General features: G+C 38.1%; 1 protein-coding gene and 2 pseudogenes across 8 annotated transcripts in view; all 3 read left to right on the top strand.

Moving 5' to 3' along the window:
* Positions 1–3,999: 3,999 nt before the first annotated feature.
* On the top strand, positions 4,000–4,118 carry LOC112472247 (annotated as a pseudogene).
* A 1,229-nt stretch (positions 4,119–5,347) lies between these two features.
* CTNND1 (catenin delta 1) overlaps positions 5,348–14,111 on the top strand; it is a 40,350-nt gene continuing 31,586 nt past the window's right edge. For 6 of the 8 annotated variants that reach the window (XM_015599232.2, XM_015599212.2, XM_015599224.2 and 3 more), the window contains exon 1: positions 5,348–5,594. Coding sequence is in view for 1 of the 8 variants with exons in the window: in XM_025040935.1 (XP_024896703.1) it covers positions 5,667–5,669 (3 nt within the window). In the remaining 7 variants the exon portion in view is untranslated. Of the gene's footprint in view, positions 5,670–14,111 lie in introns of all 8 variants that reach the window. The other 2 variants (XM_015599217.2, XM_025040935.1) reach the window with 2 other exon arrangements.
* Positions 11,945–12,063, top strand: LOC112472252 (annotated as a pseudogene).

Genomic DNA, 14,111 nt, shown 5'->3' on the forward strand with positions numbered 1-14,111 from the left:
TCCTCCTCAGCCCTCGGGCTTACGTCTGCCGGAATACGTCATTCTCATTGGCCGAAGGCTCCTGGGAGAGCCAATCACAGGAGGAGGAGCGCTTTGGGCGGGAGGCTAAGTCTCGAGGGACTTGAGAGCTGAGGAAAGACCGTCAGGCCGTGAGAGGTAGGGGGAAGGGCCCGTCGGGGAGGAATTCTAATGGCAGCCGGCTTCTCGCTCTGCACTCGATGAAAACACTCCAAAAAGAGGGTCAGGATCCTCCAGTCAGGCAGGCTTCAAGGCGGCTGAAGGACACCTCTGGCTTCTCTCTGAGGAGGCTGCAAATGGCCGCGGCCCTGGCTAAGAGCGCTCCGGCTTAATGGAGGAAAAAGCCCCTTGCACCTTGTCCCCCAAATCTCTCACCTATCTATCTCCTTAAGGCCAGGGATGTTCCGGAACGACATCGTTGGGTCAGTTTATGAATTTAAGATTTCCCCAGTTTCCACTCCAGCCCCAAATCTCAGAGAACTGGTGACTACGGGGGTTGCAGAACCGTCTGGTCTCCAGTGTCTTTCTAGAGCTGGTTTATTTAGTGTACTTCCTGACTGGAAATAGTAGTTTTCAGGGGTGATATTAAAAAATTAAGTAACCTCAAGAGTAAACATTTAGCGAGAATGCTTCCCACGATATCAGTCCGGACAGCAAGTCTTTCCCCTGTGTGCGTTAGGCCCCGGGTCCTGGAATCTGTTAGATGTCGCCTGATGTCCAGCTCTGACATCCAGCTCTGGACGAAAGTGACTGAATCCAAAGCCATTGACGACAAAGTGTGATGACTTGAGACGGGGCAGCCCCCCGCTGAGGCCAACTGGAGGCAGAAAAGGAAGCCTCCTGAAAGAAACCGAACCTGCAGAGGGACAAGACGTGGAGGGGTGAGTAGTTCGGCACATTCTAATATGTCTTCATTGGTATCTAAAACTTTTTCAAAAAGGATTCGAGGTAGTGAACTGAAATATGGGGGTTTGGGGTTTGGGCATTTTCAAGTCAGGTATTATTTTCCTTAGTTTGAGGCCTCCGCTTTTAAGATTGGAAAAGAAACAAGAGCATAAGTCATTTTCGGTTGCAGCTGTCGTATTTTGAAGAGGAAGCAATTTGTGAAAGGACATGAAACTTAGCGGAAGGACAGATTTTAGATGTTGTCCACAGTTCGCAGACACACAAAAGCAAGCACGCAAGCAAAGAGAAAAAAAAGACAAGGCAGAACAGTGCTTGTTATGGCATCTGTTACTGTGGAATCGGGATATGATTAGACAGGTGGAATACCACCAGTATAGTCATAGGTGATTCTGTGGAGTTCTAACAAAAATATAAATGTTCTGTCCCCTCATGAATATATCGTTATTGGGATTAGATTAATTTTCAAGAAGTAGAGAGGACTCACTTCTTGGTTGTTCTTTTTTTTTTAAATTTAATACCGTTTTAGTTAAATCTTTTGTTAGTAGAATTTCTAAAGGAGATGATAAATGGCCATCCCTACCTAAGACTTCAAAAATGACAAACTTTGGATGGTAATGTGTAGCCACCAGAGGGTAGAAAGGAGTAAAAATATTTTGTTTTCCTCTGTATGGATAGCCAGTGTTTTTTTGAAGTTGATTTTTTTTTTTTCATTTCTTCTCCTTGGCATTTGGAGTTTTAGTCTATTTTGGAAGTAGAGTTATAACAGCACAGCACTCTGCCCTATATAATAATTTTAATATTTATTTTTTTAAATACAAATTTTTCTTAGCTCTTTACTAATCTTTCACTGTTTAATGGTATCTTGCTTTTCTTTGTGTGTAAGTGGTACTGGTTATGGGTTGGGAAGTTAAACTTTGAGCATGTTAAAATCAACCATTGAAAGTAATAGTCCATGCATTTAAAAAAAAAAAAAAAAAAAAGGAAAAGGGAAAACCCCAAACAAAAAACAATGCTGTATCTTTAAACCTATCCTTAACCATTGACTTCTCCCCATTTTTACTGCCACCACTATAGTGAACTCCCTATCACTATCACTTGACTTTCAAACTAATTTCCTTGCTTTCACTTTTGTTCTCTCTTTAATTCATTTATCACATTTGTAGCCAGATCTTTTCAAAATGTGGGTTAGATTGTTATTCTGCTGTTTAAAACCCTCACATGCTTTCTCTACCTTAGAATAAAATCCAAACTCCTTTCTCTAACATATAGAACTCTTCATATTGATTCCTGCCTACCCCTCATTTCCAACAGCCCTGCTGAATTCAGTGTGTTTCAGTCCCACACTTTGGAGCTTTAGCATTAGTAGTTACCATTCCTCATATCTTCTTACGAGTGGCTGTTTCTTACCATTAAGATTTCAACTTAAATGTCACCTCTCCAGAGAGTTTGTCCAATCTAGAACAAACCACAAGCAGCCTCATCTATCTGTTTTAAATCTCTGCATAGTCCTCCATCTGACATCTTATTTATTAATCTTCTCTCTCCCTCTGCTAGAGTGTAACTTTTTGAGAGCAGGAAACTTGTCTGTCTCATTATTATTGACATTTACTAGAAGAGTACTTGGCTCACAGTAGGTGCTTAAAATAACCCAAGTGGGACTAGTCTTTTTACCTAATGAGTATTAATGCTTGTGATGCTTTATTTGGAGATAGCTGTTTCAGATAAATTTGAATTTCAACTTTTCACTGAGTTATCATTTTTATTTGTATATAATTTTATTTTGAATATTATCTACAAATTCATTTTTAAATGATTTGTTCAGGATTATGTAACTAGTAAGCCAAGAGACTTTGTTCATTCATTTATCTGTTGCTAAATATGAGATATAAGGCTGAGCTCTGGGGATACACTATGAACTAGAAATATATTGTTCCTGCCTTTGTGGAGCTTATCTTCTGGTGGGGGAGACAAAGAAACACACACACACACACACACACACACACACACACACGAAAAAGGAATGCAAAATACCTGCAAGCTGTTAGGGGTGATGTGAGGAAAACAAGACCAATCTATCTCTAGAACATAAACTTTTTAGCATACGGCTCTGATCTAGAAGCCAGCGAATCAACAAACATTTCTTGTGCTGACTATTTTCCTTTGGCAATCATCTTTGGCTTTTGAACTTGCTGTGGAAGAGCAGGAATAGATGGAAAGTAGAGGTAGAAGATGTGATAAGGTAATAGGAGAAGATTTGTAGATAATGAGAGTTAAAGGCTGTTCATTTCTCTGGTAAATGTATTCATTTCCCATTTTAGTTTGTTTAAAGCCCATCGAACAAGTGCTGTGATGCCTGTTAGGCCTTCTAGCACTTTTAAGAGAAGTCCTTTTTGGCCACTGTAGACCAAATATGAGGGTCTATGAGACTATAGACCAAATATGGGGTGGGGGATAGTGGCTAGATCATCCTGATAAGAAGGGCACATCCATGCTGAGGAGCAGAACTGGAATTCCAGTTTAGATAATGAGGGTGGGTCAGATTATGGTTAATAAGTGTTGCTTTAATATATTTAATGAATAAATGTGATACCTCGAAAACAGACAGGGATCTTGGTCTTTATCCTGATCAAAGTGTAGGATGATGGAAAGATCATGGGCTTTGGAGTCAGATTGTTGAGGGGTTCACTTCTTAGGCAGATAAGCATCTTAACCTTGCTGAGCATTGACTTCCTCATCTGTAACATGGTGGTAATACTATCTCTATGATGGTGTTTTAGAAATTACAGATGAGTGCACCATCAATGATGCTCCATCATTGGTTGGTATTATTGGGAGGTGATGAGCTAATGAAAGTTTTGGGGCAGGGTAGATATTGATAATAATAACTCATTCTTAGCGAGTTTATACTATGCCATACATTGTTTTAAGAACTTTATGTGTATTTTAATTCTCACAATAGTCCTGTGAAAGAGGTAGTTATTATCTCTTTATAGTTAAGGAAACTGAGGCACATAGAGACTATATAATTTGTCCAAGCTCACACTTACTTGAGTCAGTGTACTTAGAAAGGAGGAAGTCTATGGCCATGCCACCTTGAATAAGCCCGATCCCGTCTAATCTCGGAAGCTAAGCAGGGTTGGGCCTAGTTAGTACTTGGATGGGAGACCACCTAGGAAGACCAGGTGCTGTAGGAGTAACAAATAAAAATAAAAAATAAGAGATTGTAAGCCGACAAAGTCCTTGCAATCTGTGAGGTCAACCAAGGGTTGCCTCGCCTAAAAAAATAATAAATAAATAAATAAAAAGAAGGGAGGAAGGTTTGAAGCCAGGCAGTCTGACTGCAGAACCTATGCTCTTAATCACTATTCTAAATTATGAAAACTTTATGAAGATTTATTTGCTAGCAGTCTACTGGATAGATTTTAAATTTTTCAGTAAGAGAAAAAGGAAAATTTCAATTTATCATTATTACCTTCGATTAGTAACTCATAAAATACTAGTCTTTGTTAAGCATATAAAAAAAATGCGATCTCTGTCTTTTATGACCTAACAGTCCTAAGAACATATTAAGATAACTCAACTCAGAAAAAGAATACCTGCAAAATCCTTTATTTAGGTCAAGTGTAAAAAGAATGTATGAATTAGATCATCTTAAGCTTCAAGTTCACACACAAAAAAAGCCAATATTCTTGATGTGAGATTTATTTTCCTTACACAAGCTGTTATCTCCTCTAAATATATTGCCTGTTTATTGGATTACATGTATTCTGCCCCTCAAACCCACATTTAAATTTGGGGACAAATGGGAAGACAGTGATTTTCCTCAACACCCCATTCGATTCAGCTTCCTTCTAGTTAAAAGTACAAACATTAAGAACTGTTAACAAGTCCAGGCATTTATTTTTCTAATTAGCTCAAATGCAGTTAAACCAAAACAATGAAATTGAGAGTTTACCTCAGATACCCTCTATCATACCAATCAACACATAATAATCCTATTTTTAGGATTTCTCTCTTCCTCTCGTCCTATCTTCCTTTGGGAAAATGCTTTGGGGTAGAAAGCAACAAACCAAATAGCAGCAGGCAAATAAAATCAGCTCTTTTTTCTTTCAAAAAGAAAATAAGGGAGAGGGAGCAAGAACCCCACCATCAAAGAGAATCGACTCTTAGGTGTGCCAGTCTAAAATGCTCTTGTTTCTTCAGCCCCCTTGGAGCTCTGCAGTAATTCCTCAGAGATTGTATGGTCTCCACTTTAAATATAAATATATATATAAAAAACTTCCCTGGTTTCTCTCCTCCTCTCCTTTTTTTTTTTTTTAATTTCCTATAATAAAGTTTCCTATTGGATAAAATAGGCTCCCTGATTTATGCCTGGCTCCTATTGGAAGTTCTCAGGGACTGACATCACTTAGGAAAGCGAGGGGGTAGGGCTGCCAGATCAGTTTGTCACCACCCAGGCTCCCTAGCCTTTGGCTGGGTGCAACTTCCATTTTAGGTGTTGGATCTGAGAGAAAAAAAAAAGAGAGAGAGAAAGAAGACCAGGAAAGATCCTGAAAGGAGGAAGAGGTGGCCAAAAATCAACTACCTTGCTGGATTTGTCTTTCTCAGCACATTGACGAAGCCTTGGGTTTCTTTCTTAAAGGACTGGTTTTTAGAAGTCCACATTTGAGGTGTGTGCCTTTTTTTAAAAAATGTGTGTACAGACGGGTAAAGGAGGATAAGCCAAGTCGAATTTTTGTGTTATGGTAAGCAGAGAGAATTCAAAAATGAGAGAGTCTGCTATGCTGATGGGTAACTTTAAAGCCGTTATTATTTCTACTGACATGGGGGAATTGTTATGCTGAAAAGTAAAATATTCAAGACCCAGAAACAAACTTCTAGGTCTCTCTGTTAGAGGAAGATGAATAGATTCAGAGGGGTGAGAGCAGTTTTGTAAATTTACATTTTGGTATGTTCTTTGATTTTATATATTTTTCTGGATTATGCTAACAAACTTCTGTTTTCAGAGCCCAAATCAAAGGTTGGTTTTTTTTTTTTGGCATGTTGCATGTGTGTTGGGAAAGGAATTTGCCCGAGTCGGAAGCTAATTATACATATGGTTCTTCATACGTTTCAAAACTTTTATTTCTCCCTTTTATCGTTAGGTTTGTGGAAGTGGAAAGTTGCAGGGAGCTTTGTAGCTTAAATGGTGGTGTTTTTTTTCCCCCGAGAGAGTTTGAACAGCCCAGATCGGTTTCTGCCCTGCTGTTCTGGGTGGATCCCTTTTTTACTTTTCCAGGTGTGGTGGGTGGGAGCCTTATTCTCTGACTAGACGTTGCCTCCCTGCTTTGCCTTATAAAAGAAAACAGATGGATCCATGTTATCTGAATTGTAATCCCCTTTTCTTCTAAAACTACCTTAGTTGGCAAAGGTTTGTGGAGGTGTTGTATATGTTCGATCTGCAAATACGATAACGTTTGGTTTATGTGCTAAAAAAAATAAGGAAATTCTAATCATGCTTTTTAGTTCACCTGAGTAAAGTGGCAACACCTGAAAATATTTTCAATTTTGTTTTCTCTTAAAGGGCCATGGATTAAATAAGTTTAGGCTAAGAGAAAACACTTATACAAACTTTAGTGTATAGTATGCATTTGAGAAAGCACAGGGAGAGTTCTTATTTTAAACCAAACTGAAAGTTTTTTTGGAGGTGAGTTTTTTGTTTGCTGTAAAATCAGAAATCTGTAAGAGCTGTGTTTTTGTATCTTATATTTAATCTTATCTTAGGATTCATTTTGTTTTTGCAAATGCATTCTTGCAAAAATACCGATTCTAGATAATTATATAGCCAACTCATCAGTAGCTGAAAACTGGGCGTTCTCTTCCTTCTCTCTTTGAAAATGCGAATCAGTCTGAAAATTATAGCTGGATTAGATACTGCCCTAATTGTAACAAGATGGGCCTTAATATGTAAGCTGCTCATTAGCTTCAAACTGATATGTATCTAGAATCTCTGATTTTTTGTGCGCCTCCCCCAATTCTTTTTTAGACTAGAACGTTTCCTTGAATTTCTTTTCTAGAACTGAGTATTTCTTGAAAGATGATTTCATCCTTGTGAGGTTGCGGCTTCATTGGAAACTGAACTTTGTTCCTCCTTTTAATCTATGCAAGGTCTACAGTAAGATTTTAATGTCTGGCTCTCATAATGATAGCAAGTGCAGTTAAAAAGAAAGAAAAAAGACAATGTGTATAGTCTCTTGGGTTGTAATTCTTATTTAATATTTTCCAATTTTTCTTTCAATGTTCTCTGCCTTGACTCCAGCCTAAGGAGGGTTCTTGGTGGATCTTTCAAGGGTTGGTCATGTTGCTGCGAGAGTGTCGGTTTCCCACTCAACCTTTAGGGGGAGGGATGAGAGAATCTGAAGAAGGAGTACAAAGGCAGTTTGAAAATAGGTTCTGGATGACTGACTGGTGGTGATTTGGGTCCAGCTTTAAATACTGGGCTTTGTGTAGCTGCAGTGAGCATCCTAGTTAACTGTCGTCCAGGACTATTTCTCTGAACTGAGGCGTTGTTTTGACTGGTATGTACTATTCAGCGAGCCTTTTGGATTATAAGATGGAAGATTTGTCTTTTACCTCACCTCTACTGGTTCTTTCACAAAATGTAATAAGGGGTGAGAATAAGTAAATCTTTTATTTTTTGTTTTGCTCCTCATTTTGGTTTGGGGGTAAAAAATGACAAGTAAGTGTGAGTTGTACAGATTTTTCTTTCCTTGTTTGACTCCTATATAGTGTTGGTTTCTTTGTTATATGACTAAGATACGGTCTGTGTTCCAGGTGGGGGCCTCTTGTGGGTGGTTAGAGTTCTAGTGCCTTTCTTAGGGTTCCAATTACTGAAAGTCAGAGAGGCTTGAACATGTTCTTTCAGCTAGTATAAAAATTGGAACTATTGGAAATCTTTAAAAAAAAAAAAAGCTCCCAGTAATTGCAATTCATCCTTAGGTTTATGAGATAGATGCTCTCCAGGGATGGGTGCAAATAAATTAAGCATAGGTCATTATTCAATTGGAATAACAAAATGATTAGCTCTGTATAATTTATTGCTTTCTATTTTGGTATCTGATGGTCCCCTGTTACTGCTAGCCTCTTCCCCCTTGATTTTTTTTTACTGTGTGCTAAGCATTTTGCATAAACTATTTAGTTTCCCACAACTTATTTTTTGTTTTGTTTTAAAGGAACTTGAGCCTTAGAGAAGTTGAGGTTTGCTGAAAATCTCACTGCCCGTAAGTGGCCAAGGCCAGGGTTAAATCCTGGTCTGACTAACTACAAAGTCCATGGACTTAACCACTAATACACTGCCATTCTCCAGAGAGAATGGAAAAAAGAGCCTGAACTAAAATGAGCCCTTGCTAGAGGCAAGGGTGCTTCATCTTGCAGAGGGTCAGTCCTCGCTTAGATTTCCAACCCCCTCCATGTTGGAATAACCTATGTGAAAAATGCATTTTCTCTAAAGCCATGTGGAGCTGGATATGCTAGAATGGATATTTCAATCTTTAGATGGGGATCTTTTGATATACACACCATTGCTGTCCTAATTTCTTAAATTTCGGGCATGTGGTTTGGAATGATATTGCCATCTTGCAGGGCAGAGGCTTGTGGCAGGTAGTTCAAATAATGTTTACCACACTATTAAAATTGTCTATTTTTGTCTTTCCCTCTAGACTATGAGCTGCTTGAGTGTAGATACTATCTTTGTATTCTCTTAGCACTTATGTTAGTGTGTGGTATATACTGAGGTGCTCAGTAAGCCTTGATTAAATAAGGCTCTTGATGGGAATGAGTGCGGGAGCTTTTTGGGGAAGGCTGAAGGGAAATTGAGATAGGAAGCAATATCACATAGATTAATAAAATTGCAATGTAATTTTGAAACTTACTGTAGTCTGTAGTTTCAACCTTTGACGTATCTCCCGCCTCCCATTTTTAAGTAAAGTTTCTGGAAATATTGAAGATTTTAATTTTTAATTTTTCTTTAATCTTGTTTCCTTTCTGGGCAGGCAGTCCAAAGAATTGTATAAAAGAGTACCGAGTCCTAGTCAGTTCATTTCATTATATATGCAACTGTTAGTTTCAACCACTGAAACCTTAGTATAGCCAGTTCTAGGGGAAGTGGAATTGCTTACCTAGAACAGGTGTGCCCAGCCCCTGCACTGTGAACCAGTACTCTTCTGTGGCCTTTTAGGAACCGGGCTGCATAGCAGGAGGTGAACGTGCAAAGCTTTATCTGTATTTGCAGCTGCTCCCCAGCACTAGCATCACCGCCTCAGCTCTACCTCAGATCACCAGGTATTAGATTCTCATAGGTGCACCGGTCCCTGATGCAAAAAAGGTTGAGGACCACTGACTAGAACATATATTAGAGCAGCAGCAGGGAAGTGAGTACTGCTTTCAGCTGTGTTAGAAGTGAGTGGTTTTTATACTTATAAATAAAAACATAAAAAGCTTGGGATGATAGTTTGAATATCAATGTTTCAATGAAAGTGTGTTTGAATATCATATTATTTTGTCACTTGCCTCCATGAAACATCAGGAGATTTTGTTCACAAAGTGTATTGGGAAGTTTATAAGAACACAAATTAATTTTCATGGACAATTCTGAATGATAGTAACAAGAAACTTGCCTAAAGGAATGAATCATAGCAGTATGTTATTTCATTTATGTTATCTTTCCTCTCAAAAGGGGTTAAATGCCATGAGAAGTTGAAATAGAGATTGCTTTTCCTAAATGCAGCTGTCTCCAAGGTTTCCAATAGAGAGCATTGAAATAGCCTGGCAGGGAGATTGTAAGGGGAAGGGGAAGGAGCAGGAGCGGGGGAAACAACTGTTCTAGTTAATTAGTGGTTAAGAGCATGGATGGTTAAGGATGGATGGTTAGCATAGTGGTTAAGAGCATGGAACCAGACTGCCTGGGTTCAAATCTTGTTCTGCTACTTATTAGCCCTGTATCCTTGGGCAAATTGTTTAATTGCTCTATGCCTTAGTCTCCTTGTCTGTAAAATGAGGACAGTAATATTAACCATCTCATAGAATTGTTGTGGCTATTAAGTGATTTAACTTTTGTAAAATTCATAGAACAGTGTCCAGGTTATGGTAATACTTTCTGTATGCTCTTAGAATGGATGCTTTAAATGAATTCAAACATCATTTGTCTGTTGGACTAAATGCCCTTTAAACTCTCTTAAAACCTGAGACTGTGGTAGATATAGATGCTTATATTACAGAATAAATGGGCTTCCTGGATGGATAAGCTAACTTTTTTTTTAATGGGGAAAAAATGTCTTTAGTATTAGGCAAGTTTGGGGAGTTGTGTGAGCATGGTTGTCCAAAATAAATGTGCTTTGGGAATGGATAACTTTTAATGAAATGAGTACGAGAAACAGGTGGCAAAGCTTGAATATCTTACAGTAATTTCTTCAGAGACTTGATTACTTAAAAACAGCAATACAAATTTCTTCCACTTTTTTGTATCGTTAAGAGATAGAACTCTAGCATTCTAAGGTAAACTTTAGTTTTGGCAGAGAATGGATTGAAAAAGCTTTGTTTGGATTTATTATTCTTGACTTTGAACCAGATTCTTTACCTTGAAGTCTCACTTGTCCAACCAGGATTTTGTAGGATAACATTCCATTATGAGTGGTTTTACAGGAAACAATTACATAGAAATGAAGGCAGGCTTTTACTATCCCTTTTTTTTTCCTTGAAATAAACCTCCCTCTTTTGTGTTCAGGAAATATCATTCTCTATTTTAATTCTTATTTATAGACATTTGCAAAACTGAGACATGTAGAAATTGTGAGTTCATCAGTGCTTCCTGTGAAAAGTGTGCTTCCAAGAAAGAGGTCTGCTCTTCTGTATGGAAAAGCCAAACTGTGGCCTGTGGGGAACATATATGTTAGATGCAGCCTTGCTTGGAAACTTCTAGATTTCTTCCAGCCTATAGATTTCCTTTTTTATTTCCCTTCATTCTAAATAACCCATGAAACTAATGTTCTGAATAGTATTTAAGCTAATTCTATTGGCACTCCTTAGCTTCCTGTCATAACTCTCCCACTCAGTTCTCTACACTTTAACCCACATTTCCTTGTACTGATTTTCTTATGTTTTCTCCTTTTCATTTTCTTTCTTGTTCTCTGGTGTCTCTCTTTGCTGCCCCTTTTTTTCTCTTAGGTTGGTGATCTTTCTGGGTGTCACTTTGCCTCACTAACACAATATGGAAGAAGTTTCTGATTCTTGTGATAGAGTAAATTATACTGATGTGCTAACAGCACAAGTAGTGGGATACTGCTGCTGGTTTATTTCAGTTAGATCTAAATTAGGATTAATTGTGATCCAAGAAAATCAATCTCTTAGCAATTCGGATTTGTTTTTAGCTTTTGATTTTCAGATCTCATCTACATTTACTAATTTCTTACTTTGGTTCATTTGATGGTAGAATGAAAGAAATTTACTTTTCACAGAGTAAATATCAGTTTCGTGTGTGCTTCCCTGTTGTTCTGTATTGGAACGCTGTAGCACATTGAAAGTTCTCTTTGTGGAATGAAAAGGTTTTTGTTTTAGGGAGCTTATATTTTAAGAAATATATTCTGATGGTTGTGGACGTAAGACATTCCTATAGAAACTAGGTCAGCTTTTCAGTACTTTTATCAAAGCACCTGCAGTTCATTGCAAGTGAAATAAATCTCATTGAAATAAAGTAGCTGGTGTATATTCAGCACACTTTTAAAATAGAGTAGTCTATTTTAAAGGAGATGGTGCCTATCTGATTTCTTTCCATTGTTTCTTTGTTGGAATGGGAGTTCTGCTTTCCATTGACTACTTGGTTAAACCAGGGCAGAGTTGGCTATTTGAATGTCTACCCTCCAGGTCTGCCAAATCTGCAGGTAAGGCTGCAGGAGACCACAGTTGCTGGGCCTAGGGTAAGAATTAGAAAAATATAGAAAGAAAAATGAAACAAAGTTGATTTATTTTTCTAAAATTTAACTTTTTGGTCTACGGCCATGCCACCCTAAACACGTCCAATCCTGTCTGACCTCGGAAGCTAAGCAAGGTCGGGCCTGGTTAGTACTTGGATGGGAGACCGCCTAGGAAGACTAGATGCTGTAGGCATAAAAAATAAAAAATAAGGGATTGTAAGCTGACAAGGTCCTTGCAATCTGAGGTCAACCAAGGGTTGCCTTGCCTAAAAAAAAAAAAAAAACAAAAAGTAAAAAAAAAATAAATAAAATTTAACTTTTTGTTTTCCTTGAAAACATAAAACATCTTCATTAATTCAAAAGAAATTTGAGAGTCTGCTGTATGCCATGCACTGGAATAAACAGTATACCAAATAGGTCTCACAGAGCTTACATTCTAGTAGAAAGAGACAGATTATAAGTAAGCAAGTAAATACATGGTATATCAGAGTGTGGTAACACTATTGAGAAAAAAAACAGCAGAATATGTCCAGCAGTAAATAAGAGGTATGAAGGCAGCAGTGAGATTTTTTGAGTGGTCAGGGAAGGCCTAGCTTATAAGTTATGTTTGAGAGAGACCTAAAAGAAATTTGGGTGGAGTCTTATAGATATGAGTAGGAAGCAAAAAGGTCCTGAGTCTAGTTGTTATCAGTGAGCAAGAGATAATGGGAGAAATAGACCTGACTTGTTCATAGGTGTGTGCTAGGGGAATGGGGAGGATAATATAGGACCTCATGGTGCACTACACAGTACAAAAAAAAGTCTCCTCACTTCAGACCCCAGAGATAGTAGCTGTTAACTTTTTGTGTATTGTTTGTAAGGCGTTGAGGCAATACCTGACCTAGCCTCCTTCTTTGCCCCATTGCAGAAGTTCATGTGAGTGTAGTCAGTGATTTGCAGAGAAGCAGATTTTGCGTAGGTTGATGACCCTTGCCTTGGAGAATGATAATAATGGAGCAATTACTTAGAATAAGCTTGTATGTACTTGGGAAGTGACATCAAAATTTTCTTCCCTAGAGAAATATATTTCTCCACCTTAGCTACATAAGAAGAGAAGCCTAGATCTGGTACAGTTTCCTTTTGAGTATGTTTGTTGGTTTGGTTTATGTGCTTTTGACCAAATAGTAACCACTTATCTGCTGCTTCTCCTTTTGCTCATTCAACCAAAAAGCTCCTGTTTTCCCAAAGCCCTAATTACTGGGACTTAATGGCTTTCAGGGACCACTTTATAGGTCACCGTATCCATATTTCTGTCTTGCACATTGGGGAGATGATCATCCCTGATAACTAACTGTATGCCTCTTTCCCCTTTCCATATATATATTTTTCCATATATATACATATACACACACATACACACACACACACATACGCACACACACACACATACACATATATAAACATACAGTAAAGGTTATTAAAGCATATACTGAGCTATTGGTCGACTTTGGTGGGATTGAGGAAGAAGCACCAGCTATTTAGTGATTGATATTCTATGGCAACCCTATATGGGAAAGTAAAAGGATTTTTGATTACCAGAGTACTGTCTTGAATCATCCATTCTTACTTTCCCTCTCAAGATTTCTGGTTTAGCTAGTCTGTCCCTCAGTGAAGGAGTCTTTCTGCCTCCCTCTCCTTCTCCTAGAGTTTAGCCCTGGAACTTGACCTGGTTACCCTCTGTTCTTCCCTTTAATTATACCTATCTAGTTGTCATTCTGTCACTTAATACCATCTATGGGAGATTACCTTTTTCCCTTTCCACCTCCATTTCCTTTGGTCAGGTAACTATATCATCTTGCATAGGAAATACTCTACACAATCACAGATTCCCAAATTTTGAAGTTGCTTTAAATTACTGCTGGATATGTATTCAACATTTGTAGATGTTTGTAGTTGTCTGAAAGTTTATCTTTCAGTGCCATTCTTTCGTGACACATGCTTCTTTGTAGAAATATTTCTCTTTATGGTTCTTCCAAAAACATTTGGTTACTCACTTGCTCTTACTCAAATCAGAAGTTAAAGTGACTTGCTTGAATAAGTGTCAGAGGTAACACTTGAATCCAGAGTTTCTGGTTATTTCTATTACGTTGTCAACTGGGCTAGAATCATCTAGGATCTTGAATGCTAGATTTAAGACTTTAGACTTCTTTTGGCATAGAATAGGGACCCAGTCTTTGAAAATGTGGCACAGCTCTTTGATCC

The sequence above is a fragment of the Pteropus alecto genome, unplaced genomic scaffold, assembly GCF_000325575.1.
Source record: "Pteropus alecto unplaced genomic scaffold, ASM32557v1 scaffold91, whole genome shotgun sequence".
In the NCBI taxonomy this organism is placed as follows: domain Eukaryota; kingdom Metazoa; phylum Chordata; class Mammalia; order Chiroptera; family Pteropodidae; genus Pteropus; species Pteropus alecto.